Source organism: the organism of the source record quoted next, unplaced genomic scaffold (assembly GCF_019419815.1).
Source record: "Pyrus x bretschneideri cultivar Hongxiangsu unplaced genomic scaffold, Pyrus_bretschneideri_v1 Contig40, whole genome shotgun sequence".
NCBI lineage: Eukaryota > Viridiplantae > Streptophyta > Magnoliopsida > Rosales > Rosaceae > Pyrus > Pyrus x bretschneideri.
This window is the reverse complement of record NW_025999724.1, coordinates 2,148,168-2,160,693: the sequence shown is the minus strand read 5'-3', so window position 1 is coordinate 2,160,693 and position 12,526 is coordinate 2,148,168. Positions and strand designations below refer to the sequence as shown.

Here is a 12,526-nt window from a genome sequence, read left to right as displayed (position 1 = left end):
GCACTAATTATAGATTTTGAAAATTTATTTAAATTGATTTATTTTTAAAATGGGCCTACAAATATCATTTATAACAAAAAAACATATCGGTTGGAAAAAGAGAAAATCTGACATCGTCACGTCAGCCATCAAATTAACATTTAACATTTATCTTTTGACATCTCCATTGAAAATACTCTAATAGGAGAGTTTCTCCGGTACAAATGCAAATACGCCAATGTCAATGGTGTTTAGGGTCCGAAAGAAGTACTTAAACTCCCTAATTTTCTTTATTCCATTTTCAAGACTCTAACTCTTTAGAAAGATTCATAACAGGAAGCATAAAAGACTTGTAAAGTAAATATACATACTAGAAGTTAGGATGACTAGGGAAAAGTGGATGGGGAAGATAGAAAGAGGTTTACACACAGAGACAAATGGAGAAGATGGACTTGTTAGGGTTTTGATTTTTGATAATTAAGGACATGTTTGGTTAATTAGCTGGGTTCTTAATAAGGATAGTTTAGGTACTATCAGTCCGATGCACTTTTGTTCAAAACATGGCATGTTGATTGGAGATGGGTTATTAGAAATTAGCTGGGTTCTTAAAAAGGATAGTTTAGGTACTATCAGTCTGATGCACTTTTGTTCAAAACATGGTCTGTTGATTGGAGATGGGTTATTAGACAGTTGTAGCTATTTTTCATTTTTGGACATTTAGCTATTCTTATTGGAGATGCTTTATTTATTTTTTGGTTGGAGATGAATTTGTGCATAAAAAAGTGGTCAAAGGTACGAATCAATGCCCAAAATCAACTAAGTTGACTATAGATAGCATGAATTGAGTAAACATTATACTTAGAGAAAATGAAATTACTTTGGAGAGAGGGTTTCCAATAATAATGGAACTAAAGAAGCACAATTACGTTACGAACATTTATTAATACATTTATCATCTAACGGTCAAATATAAAATTAAAAAGGGATAATTTCATACTTGACTATTAAATAGTTAATCAATTACATTAAAATTTGAGCACGAGTGACATCAATTATTCAATACTTGAAGACGAAAGAGTGAATATGTCCTCGGTTTTAACCCAAATACAATAAGTCCTAAAGCCCACTCAAATTTCTCCCATTGGAATCCACATCCACAGGCACAGCACAGCAGCCCCAATTTGTTTGGCGCCCTCTGCTCCACGCCACGAATTATACATCGAAGTATCGAACACATACGCAATGACGCACTCTCTTGCGTCCTCCCCATGAAAATTTCAGTCTTTCTCTTCCATATATTAAACAAATCTCCAGACTTTCTGCAGGACAGACCGGCAAAGACCAGGAGGAGGAGGAAATGGTGGGTTCAAGGCACGGCCTGCCCTCGTGGATGACCACGGTGGCCGCCAGCAGAGTTGATTTCGAAGGAAACGTGGATACCATGTTCAGAGAAGCCAAAGAGCAGCAGAAACTGTTCCATTCCATGCGTGTTTCCGACGCCAATTTGGGTTTTGGCGAGCGGGCTTTATCAGCCGCCGGTGCCGCATTCGTCTCTGCGATTCTCGTTAACCCTCTTGACGTTGCCAAGGTTCTGCTATTTCTCTTCCTTTTTTTGTATTCTTTGTATTTAAATTTGTCCATTTCTTCATCTTTTGGACAATTTGTCCCATTTTCCATATGCTGTGATTGAGATTCTGTATTCTTCTTAGAACCCTTATGAAAAAAATCATATATTTTTGCTGTTGTGAATTAGTAAAAGGGTAACTTTATTGGTTTAGAAATTACCCTTTTGAACCGATTGGTGTTTGCCTGAAAATTTTAGTCATTTGTGAAGGTTCATGTTTAGAAAGCTCTCTAACCTTGAGGTTTGTGTTATGGCAATTGATTGGTGTTATGCATTGTTTGTTGCATTGCCTTCAGACAAGGTTGCAAGCACAGGCTGCTGGAGTTCCTTATCAGGGGCTATGTGATGTGGCTTGCACAGAATCAAACTCGGTGTGTACACAACTGGTTTTCGATTACTTAGTTTAGTAGTACCTCTTTTATTGAGTTCATCTTCAATTCTTAATTGCTTTCATTAAGCTTGAATCATATCTAGCTTGTTTCATGTACGGATATTTCCTTGTACTGAAGCACCTTACATTTTGGCTTTGGGATCGTCTGTAGATGCTTTCAGATTTGAGATCTTCCATGCCACGCACAAGCTCAATACTTGGATCCAAGACTGTCTGCCCTCCAGAGTGTAACCAGTATAAAGGAACACTGGATGTGATGTACAAAGTCATACGCCAGGTTAGTGGGTGCATACATTTATGTTTATGTAGTATATTCATCTCCCAAAAAGGGTTGACTTATCTTCCTTTGTGTTTATGGTTCAATCTATCCTTAAATAACCTTTGCAGTCAAATAGAGTGCTCCTGTCATCTTGTGATGTAAAGTGTCGACCTTAAATATTTGTTTCATAGGTTAAACCAGGCATATGTTTTTTTAATTAACCTTATAATGAAAGCTACTCACTTCTCTCTCATTAATTGCAGACAGATTGAAAGTATTGTATACAGTCATAGATAGAGAGTAACTGGGTAAATTTCATGTTAAGACACTTTTCGTTGCCTTGTCCATGTGCCTAATGTATTGCCATTGAGGGACTATCTGTTTATTTAGGTCATCGTCTTTGAGTTTGTAGGCAAACTTTTTAATAATATTAGCGGGGTTTCACAGGAATGAATTGGTGCAGGAAGGATTTTGGAGACTCTGGAGAGGTACTACTGCAAGCTTAGCATTGGCCATGCCAACTGTAAGTCTCCTCTTTCCAATGATTACCTCTTTTATCTAAATGGTTCCTTGCAGCGTTAGATCCCATGCACTTTGTTCTGGAAGTAATGTTGCTAGTACTTACTTTTTCTATTTGTCAATCAGGTGGGGATCTACATGCCTTGTTATGACATTTTCCGCAATTGGATGGAAGATTTCACGACTACGAATGCTCCAAGTTTAACACCATATGTGCCATTAGTTGCAGGGTCAATAGCACGATCCTTAGCTTGCGTTTCTTGTTACCCTGTTGAACTGGCAAGGACGCGCATGCAGGTATCTTTTATGTAGATTTGATGCCCTAGTTTATCTTTTATGCTGGCCTCAAATTATAACAATTGTTATTGAGAATCTGCGGCATAAAAATACAATTAGCATCAGACAAGAAGATGACTAACTATATATTTTGCTTAAATACCAGATCATGTTTTCCAAATCCTTGATAAACTGTCATTCATGTATTGACTAATTATCTTGATGATTATGTAAGGAGAACTACTCTATGTGGATGATAACGTTTGTCTTTTCTTTTCTCCCAAAATTGAAATTTCTCATTCTCCCTTCTTTAAATGTAGGCATTCAGGGAAACTCAAGCCGGTGTGAAGCCTCCAGGAGTTTGGGGGACGCTGAATAGGGTCATTGACCCTGTCAAGAACAAAACCCCCCTTCAAAACTGTATGTGAACTCCCTACTTCTAGTTTTGATTTATTCTCTACCGTTCCATCTGTCATAAGTAATTGGATTTGAGCTGATTTCGCTGAGAATAGTTATAAGGTCTACCTTTTAGTTAAAATAGATTATTGATGGCCTTCATTTTTTCTTTCTGTAACAGTTCAAAACTATCGCCTCTTGTGGACTGGCCTTGGGGCTCAACTTACCCGTGATGTTCCTTTTTCTGCAATCTGTTGGTCAACCCTTGAACCAGTGAGTCACTTATTTCAAGAACATTCAAAACCTACCTTCTGATTTTCTTTTACGCCTTGCACCAGCAGGTGTATACAACTTGATTCAACTTATTCATTTGCCCCTTCTGTGCAGATCAGGCGAAGAATTCTTGGTCTGGTGGGTGATGAACCCAGCGCAGCCAGTGTCCTCGGGGCAAATTTCTCTGCAGGATTTGTTGCAGGAAGCCTCGCAGCTGCTGCTACATGTCCACTTGATGTGGCCAAAACTCGACGACAAATAGAGGTTATTTTTCTAAAATAAGCTTCACCGTGATTTTGTTTCCTTTCCTTTCTTGTCATTGTACTGAAAGAAACAGTGAAGCAATCCCAAATGTGCTATCGAACTTATTCACAAGATTCAAACGCACCCAAAATTAAAAAGATGAACTGTTTGAATTTTAACAGTTCTCTTTTTGTAGAAGGATCCTGCAAGAGCATTGATGATGACAACAAGAAAAACGTTGCTTGAAATTTGGAGGTATATGAGACTTCTAACCACAATATAAGCCATCAATCACATGATTTCAGTTCCCTAAATTAATGTTCATTTTTCTTTTAACCAACCGTGGCCTCGTGCTTTTTTGTGTTTAATAGGGACGGAAGGATGAAGGGGTTGTTCATGGGAGTTGTTCCCCGTGTTGGCCGTGCCGGCCCTTCTGTTGGCATAGTCATCTCCTCATATGAAGTCGTCAAGTATTTTTTATATTACAGACATCTGACACCTCAATGATCAAAACTGACACATTCATGGATTGTACTTGCGCGTTCGTTGGTTTCGGGATTCTGGTATACTTGTACAAAGCTTACCTGCCGTTTAATCATAGACGGAGCTGCCTTGAAGGAGCGAAATCACTTGCTTATGTGATTTCATCTGTGCGAATCACAATCTTCTTGTCATGGTGGTGGGAAAGGTCAAAGGCGACAGAAGATAGCAGCAATTTTTAGGGAATAAGAGATCCTCTCTTCATTGTTCCTCTTGATTTTTTTTTTTTTTTTTTTTCACAAGAAATTTGAAACTCTGTATTTGATTGCAGCATAACTGTGCTCATATTTTCTTCGTTGAAACAAAAATTAGCAAATACCTACCGATGTTCTTTTCATACTTTTAAGTTTGGGTTGAAAGTTCGAAATCTATATTTATTTATTCAACCTCGACGGCAATGGAGGCAGGCAAACATATAATTCCAAATACTTGTCGCAAATAGCAGTCTTTATTTACTCAATGAATTTTTTTGGAATTTTTTAAAAATGTTATATAAACTTATAAATCATTTTAAAAATTTTATATGAATTAAAATTTTAAGTGATTTTTGTTATATACTAATTTTCCAAAATTAACCTAGAATAAGTTGTACATGACTTGTGTTCAGAATTATTTCAGTCATTTCAACACCTCACTTCTCCTAATAAGTTGCCTTCGACAAAAATAAATCGGGGTTTCTAAAAAATACATAAAAGGATTGATTTGGTATACGATGATATGAGGGTTTTCTGTTCGGAAAAGGATAACGACTTGCACTCATTTCTCTGTGTTTTGAAATAAAAACGACTCGACTCAAAATAGTCACCGGACCCTCCAATTTATAATAAAGTTGGATGATATTTAAAATTTATATTCCCTTAATACAAATATTAGAGTTTTGACATTAGCAAAATGCCAAACTAATACTCAAAGTCTCAAGGGGCTTAACAAAAAACATAAAAACTAATACTCAAACGTAACTGGAAATCTTAAAAGCTGAAAATCAGTAGAGCATTGGAGTCTTCATGCCATCATGGATGGGAGTTGCTCTGGGGTCTCTCATCGGAGACGTCATATACGAATGAAGCGGAGTTGCATTAGGATCTCTCATCGGAGTAGTCATGAACGAATGGAGCGGAGTTGCTCTGAAATCTCTCATCGGAGTCTCAGCCCCTCTCATGCCATTGCCATAGCGATACAGTGTTCCAACCGCGGCAAAGTTATCAGAATCAGAAACACAACTTCGACGATCAACTGTGACAATCTTCATTTGGGACTCTAATTCAACCAGCAGATTTTGTCCTTTGACCTCTACAACACGACCGCGGTAGCCTTCATAAACACCCTGCCGAATTTTCACCCTAGTCCCTGCATCCAAACCATTAGCATCAGGCCCTCTTCTTCCACCTCCAGAAAACTTGCTCGGAGTTCTGTAATGGCCAAATCTTGAGAAACTAGAAACACCATTAGCATCATCACCGGTAGCACAAGAACTCTCCACAACATCGTCAGCGAACACGCAAACATGTTTCTTGGTTTTATCAGTTATAATGGTGACCAGCCCATGCTGCTGATCAACCTTCACAACCATGCCAGCAGCACCTTTCTGACTACCGGATGTAACCTTCACATGATTCCCAATTTTAAAGTACTTGCAAAGATTGTTCTTGTTTATCACAAGAGTTTCTGGAAGGCCTTTCATGTCGGGTCGCATAGGAACATTCCCTTCCTCAACCTTCTCAACCCTCCCCGCCAAATTTATCAGATCTCCCTTCACCACCACAACTGCATCACCCTTCATAAACTCTCCTTTATTTCGGTTCGAAAACATATCATCGCCACGATCGGCATTCTCTTTCCCTGCAGGGTTTCTAAATTTTTCAAGTTCATCCAAAGTAGGATTTACATTATGCCAGCTGATCGAACTCATTGCCACGGTCTTATACAAGAACCCATCTTTAAACTTCATGTCGCCAATCTTATCAAAGTATTCACCCGTCGCCCGATCTCTTGTCTCCTTTACCTGAATCCCCAGTACTCTTTCAGCTTCATCAACGTTCATCAACCGCGCAGGAGGAGGAACAAATCTCTTCTTTTGTAGGCCTAGTCCCTCCAATTTACTCGCAAGTTCTGGAAAATCAATCCTTGGAATCAATTTCACAGTAACCCTCCTCCTCACATCATCCACATCCACAACCCTGCCAAGGTCCCCTTCATACGTCTTTACCCTCTTCATCCTCACCCAACTATCCACTGAAACATCGACGGAGGGTTTTCTCTCCACAGAAACGACACCTACCATCTCCTTAATAGGAACAAGAACAATTTTCTGGGCAGCAAACACATAGTGCATGCCTTTGCAAGCTTCTCTCACATGGGCTTCTTTTTCTGCCTCAACATATATGTAGTTTTTCAGATTATCAGAAGCAATTGCAGACCTGATCATATAAGATGGATTTGATTTTTGATTGATGCACTTCTGCGCCAAGCAGAGAGCAACCTCTCTCTCGTGCCCGATCGCGCATTTGACCATCCACAATTTCGGGTCACTTACGCAAGGCAACCGAGCTTGCTGCCCAATTTCATCGTCATCATCACCATCATCAAACTGAATTTGGTGAGAATCAAAATGCCCCTGAACTCTTCTCTCTAATTCTTCAATATCTTCCTCCGACTCCAATTCCTCCGGGAACAACGACCGACCGTGTTTCGCCCTTCTAACGTCGTCATCGTCTTCTCCATCACTCGGGTTTGGATCGTCGCCAGGTTGGGCTATGAAGCCCTCGTCCTCGGGCTCAGATTCATAGTCTTCCTCTTCGCTATCGACCTCGGCTTCAATATCCAAAAACTTCGATGCGAAATCTTCTCTGCGATCCGATCTCCTCCTTTTACGATCAGAGCCTCCTCCTTGTCGCTCCTCCTCCTTCTCTTCTCCGTCTTCGTCGTAAAAAAGGGCCTCTTCTGGATATTCTTCCTGTTCGTATAACGAGTTTTCTCTTCCGCGGCGCTTCATTGCCTTCGTCTAGGGTTTCGTACGTCTCGGCTCTTCGTAGGGTTTGTGTGATTTGGCTATTCCTCAAGAAACCCCACGCCTTATGCCTCGTATATATAGAGGCGCGAGGGTACAGGGTACCCTTATTGTAGACATCCGCTCCCTCTTCCTTTTCCTCTTCCTCTTCCATTGGCTGCTTCTCATCACCGTCGTCGCCGCCTCTGTTCTACGCTCCATCGATTTCCGCAGGGTGTGCGAGGGTCTACGGCAATGTGATACCGAATGAGTTAGGGTTTCGCCAATTAAGCTTACTTGTACGTGAGAATTTTATGTTTTTGTTTGTGGGCCCGAAACGGTTATAAGAATAGAATAGGCCCTTTATTTAATTAGAGCCCAATAAGTTTTTATTTTTCCCCTTTATTCTCATTAGGCGGTTAATATAGTAAGGACTTTTATGTTTTTTTGGCAAAAATAAAGTGATTCTTTATTCTTATTTGGCATCCTTTTTTTTTTTTTTTTTACTTTTTATTGGATTCTAATAAGAAAAATTGTTAAGTTGTTTTTGTTGGAATATTGTTTTATTAAAATATCATAGGATAATAGAAGGATAGTGATATTCATACATCCTTATTAATTTTTTATCTTTAATCTTTTCTATTTAACTTGATCCAACGATCGAAAAATTGAAAGAGGTATGTGGAAAATAAAAATTGGTGGGTGGATAGAACTACCCTAATGTAAGTGTTGATCGTTGGACCACAATGAGGGATAAAAATGATGCCTTCATATCCCCTGTATCTAATTCGGTTAGAACTAGACCTAAAGTATCTTGAAGTAGCGTCTCCAAGGAGAAATTTTTTATTGTAACGGGAATATGAGTGGTACACCATATGTTTTTATGTAAGTGGTGGGAACTTTTATTTTTTAAGTTATTAACTTTTTAACATACATATCCCACCATTTATATAGTGACACGTGATGTACCACCTCGTATGCCAATTACACTAAAAAATCTCTTGTCTACAAGGAATACTTTGTTCTCCTAGCAGTTCATAAGTGTACGGTTTGATGGTTTATTGAAATGCGTCTGTATTGCTTTTTGGTGATTTCATTTTACGAATAGGATCCTCTTTGTGGGGATCTGGATGATCAATCAATTGAGTCCGTTCATCGTACATCATGCGATTAGAAATTATTTTGAATTTTGAATTTAAAATTGAATATAAATAATACTTAACGAAAACTGATCGCACGATTACAATAAAAGGACACGATTGATTGATCTCTGAATCCCCATAAAGAGGATGCGGAGAGGATCCTCGTCCTTTATTTTATAAGATTCGAAAAAAATACTTTATTCTTTTTCTTTTAGGTGTCCAGCAATTTATTTTTTTTTGTTTCTTATTTATTTTCAATTAAAATTTTGTTTTGGCCAGGTGATTCATTTTATTTATTTATTTTTTTTTGTGTTTTTTGTGGCTCAATGAGACAAGCCAAATACTATGGTATTACAAGCATCTTTTAAATGAGCTCGAGCTTATGTTTGACGCGACTTAATAAACATTAAAAATAAATGAAATAAACATTAATATTACTATTTAACGAGTACGATCGAGCGAGCTGTTGTGTCAAAGCCTTGAAGTTCACTTTCTGTTTTATAGAGGGCATGATTGTTGTTTTATACTGCAATGAATTCAGACTATATCATGTTGTCGCCATTGGTAAGTTATGGTACATTCAAACACTTCCAGGTCGATCCCTTCTCATTTCTAAATTTTCTGTTGTTTCTTCTATCTTTTTCAGATAAAGGAGAAGAAGAAGAGGATGAACCTGATCACAGAATTGCAGCGGTAAGGACTGCCTGCAATAACTGTGCTCTCGGAGTTGGAGGCTGGAAGGGGCTCGTCACTGCCACCGGCTTCTTTTTCACTCTTGCTCTGATAAATTTTATAGGTCAAGCATGGATCACCATTAACATCACCGATATTGTCTCAACTTAACCACCTATAACCTTGTTTGGTTTATTTCTTTATACATCATATTATTCTGCCTGTTTTTATAGCCTTGTTATTATTGCATACCGGAAATTGGTATCCTATTCATGTGATTAGAGCTATAAGATTTTGAAAAAGGGACGGTCGGAATGGACGCTCGTCAGCTAGTACCCAGAGCATATATACTAGACAATGTCCCCATCTTATGTATTTGTTTCTCTTTCTGTACGTCCAAGACTCAAGTTTATCAGATATTGACAAGGCTCAAGCGTATCACAACTGCATGTTTCTTGTTAGGATCTAGATCCTCTCCTTGTATTTTCTCGACTTTTAATCTTAGTCGCGCATGAAAAACGTAAAGGTATGCGAGCAAGTAAACGAGAAGATGAGTTTGTAACACATTTCAGGTGTGTCGGGTCACATAACGTGTTTGTGTCCATGGGAACGTAGTAAAAGAAAGGAATGGAACAGAAACGAAGAAAGGAACAATAATTCGACAACAATTATACAACAGAAGCTAAATCAACCTCAAATATTACCACTCATCAATTTCTCTAAATATGCACAAACAATCACAGAGTCAAATAAATCATAGAGGACAAAAGGAAAAAATCACCACGATTTTTTTCTCATATTTTTTTTACTAATTCACCTAAAAAGAATCCAACTCAAAAGAAATTGTAGGATGATGATGCGTCCAGAGGATGAATGAGATATGTCAGCACCAAAGCCACTAGCATCAACACATATGCAATCCCTTGGTCTATTGAAGTTCCTGCCAAATTTACAACCAAAATTTATAAAAAAAATCACATTATTTTAAAAAACTTAATCCTTGTAGGTTCGTTCTGTTTTCACTTTAGTCCAATCGTCAATTAAATTGAATTTTCCATCCATTTTTTACGAATTGGATTTAATGGTATCAACCGAATGAAACTACAAGTACGAAAATGTGTTCCGAGACACCATTAGTGCAATTTACCCCAAATAAAAAACCCAACTGCTCGTTGCTCAACCAAAAAAGGAAAACAAAACCAGAGTGCCAAAAAAAGAGAGAAAGTTTTCGAAAACAAAAATCAACAAAAGGCATTCAGATCTAATTATAAACAAAGAAATATACAATGAGAATTAAGAAAACAAAAATTGGAAAATACCATCACTGGAAGGGCCAGGGGCAGGGGCGGCGGCGGCGGGAGAAGGGGCGGAGGAAGGAGTTGCAGCAGCAGCGGAGGGCTTGGGCGTGGCAGCAGCAGATGGGGATAGAAGGGCGAACAAGACAATTGCAGAGACTAGAACAACTCTGAAAAATGCTTTAGAAAATCCAAAGCAAAGAGCCATTTTTCCTTCCCTATTAAAACTCTAAACAAAAAATAAATTTTAAAGCAAAGAATTTGAATGAAAAAAAAACAGACAAAAATGAGCAAAACTCAAAACTTAGAGAGAGAAAGAGAGAGAATGTGAGGGAGGAGAGAGAGAGAAGGAGAGAGTCTAGGGTTGTTATATAAAGGGTTGGTTTGAGAGTGGTGACCGGTGAGGAAAGGCCAGCAAGAGAAGATTAAGGCAGGCTTCCCTGTATTGTAATTGTAATGGCCTTTTTCATTTATTTTTTATTATATTTTTTGCTTTTATCCTTTTTACTGTCAATTTGGTGACGTGGCCATGTGTTTTTTTGTGGAAATTAATATTATTCAAACAAGTCTCGGATTCTACAATTCGGGCGGGGCCTACAACGGGATAAACGGCTATAATTGTGTGAGAGGTGAGGACTATGTGAGATTGGAGTAATTTTCCGTGTGTGTTCGTCGCACTGTCTAATGATATTATTGTTTTATTTATATTTTAAACATGGTGGAATCGAGGCAAATAATATTGAATTTACGCTTCGAAGATCTGTATGGAAGGACATCCTTGTTCATGCATTCTCTCTTGTGGAGAATGAAGAACTGAATACATCATCTTACGAAAATGAAAATTATATTACCTTGAGAATCTGGTATTGACAATTGTCAATGAAAAGGAGTTTACATTATATTATTCGGAAAAGGATCCTTGTTGGATTCTTTTTCTGAAGATCTTACGATCGTAATCGTTCATCTTACATCGTGTAGTTAGAAATAATTTTAAATTTAAATTAAATATAAATAATACTTAATGAAAACTAACCGTATGATATACAATGAACGATCACGATTACGGGATCTCCACGATCACTAAGAAAATGATCCGTTATTCTATGTGATAGTTGATTTGGTATTAAATAAATCATGTGTGCAAATTATTAAATAATTTTTTTGTTAATGATTATTTTTCCTTTTAAGCTGGTGATTAGTGTTTCTGTCAACAACGGACCAATGGTTGGTAGTAGAACAGCTTTTAGCTTTGTTTTCATTATGTTATTGACGAATTATATTGTTTTATCTATCGTCTCTATGCAATTGGATGGTATTCAAATTCAAAATTCAAATAATTTCTCTGGTTAATTCGAGAGAAAGAGAGAGGTGAGACCAGCTAAGATCATGTTACTATTTTAGAGTTGTCAAGGTTCTAAAAGATAGGAGGCGCTAGTCGAACCACGAACTGAAGCCTAGCGTCTAGGCGGCTAGGCGGGGCCTAGGCGGACGCCTAGGTGGATTTAAGTACATCTATTATATTTTGTGTAAATAAGTGTTTGTTTATACTTAATATATATATATATATATTGATGATAAACTACAATATAAAATGATATATATATATAATATATATATATATTATGAAGTACTGGAACATAATGAAAACATTGGGAACAAGCTTATAAGGTGTGTTGTTTATTTAAGTATTCAACAAGTCTCTTACAAACTATTAAAAAAATAAAATTCAAAATGAAAATTATCTATTTTCTGTCTAAGTGAGTCGCAACCTAGGTGAGTGCCTAGGCGGTTTAGACGGGTACCTCAGCAGGTTTATGCGCTCTTTCTTAATTTTCAAACATCTAGGCATTAATCGAGACGGTCGCCAACAGCCTAGCGCCTAGGCAGGGATTTTTAGGTTAAGCAATAGTCGGGGGCCAGGTAAGAGCCTA

At 37.8% G+C, this 12,526-nt stretch overlaps 3 protein-coding genes across 4 annotated transcripts; 1 reads left to right on the top strand and 2 right to left on the bottom strand.

Annotated features, from left to right (window-relative positions):
* The first annotated feature begins 982 nt into the window (after positions 1–982).
* On the top strand, positions 983–4,818 carry LOC103965886 (mitochondrial carrier protein MTM1). Of its 2 annotated transcripts, none has more exons than XM_048565976.1 (10): positions 983–1,567; positions 1,900–1,974; positions 2,146–2,271; positions 2,717–2,776; positions 2,899–3,069; positions 3,369–3,468; positions 3,626–3,717; positions 3,832–3,981; positions 4,160–4,215; positions 4,332–4,818. In XM_048565976.1, exons 1-10 carry the CDS (start codon positions 1,337–1,339, stop codon positions 4,465–4,467), a joined length of 1,197 nt encoding a protein of 398 aa, XP_048421933.1. In that variant the 5' UTR covers positions 983–1,336; the 3' UTR covers positions 4,468–4,818. The 2 variants fall into 2 exon arrangements, with proteins under 2 accessions (XP_048421933.1, XP_009377260.2); XM_009378985.3 differs by having other exon boundaries at positions 991–1,567; positions 4,157–4,215.
* A 499-nt stretch (positions 4,819–5,317) lies between these two features.
* LOC103965885 (putative transcription elongation factor SPT5 homolog 1) lies at positions 5,318–7,749 on the bottom strand. The gene has a single exon (XM_009378983.3). The coding sequence runs from the start codon at positions 7,490–7,492 to the stop codon at positions 5,483–5,485; it is 2,010 nt and encodes a 669-aa protein (XP_009377258.2). The 5' UTR covers positions 7,493–7,749; the 3' UTR covers positions 5,318–5,482.
* Positions 7,750–9,941: 2,192 nt separating this feature from the next.
* Positions 9,942–11,035, bottom strand: LOC103965883 (arabinogalactan protein 41). Its single transcript, XM_009378980.3, has 2 exons — positions 10,620–11,035; positions 9,942–10,240 (listed from the first exon to the last, which is right to left on the bottom strand). Exons 1-2 carry the CDS (start codon positions 10,801–10,803, stop codon positions 10,134–10,136), a joined length of 291 nt encoding a protein of 96 aa, XP_009377255.2. The 5' UTR covers positions 10,804–11,035; the 3' UTR covers positions 9,942–10,133.
* Between the last annotated feature and the right edge of the window lie 1,491 nt (positions 11,036–12,526).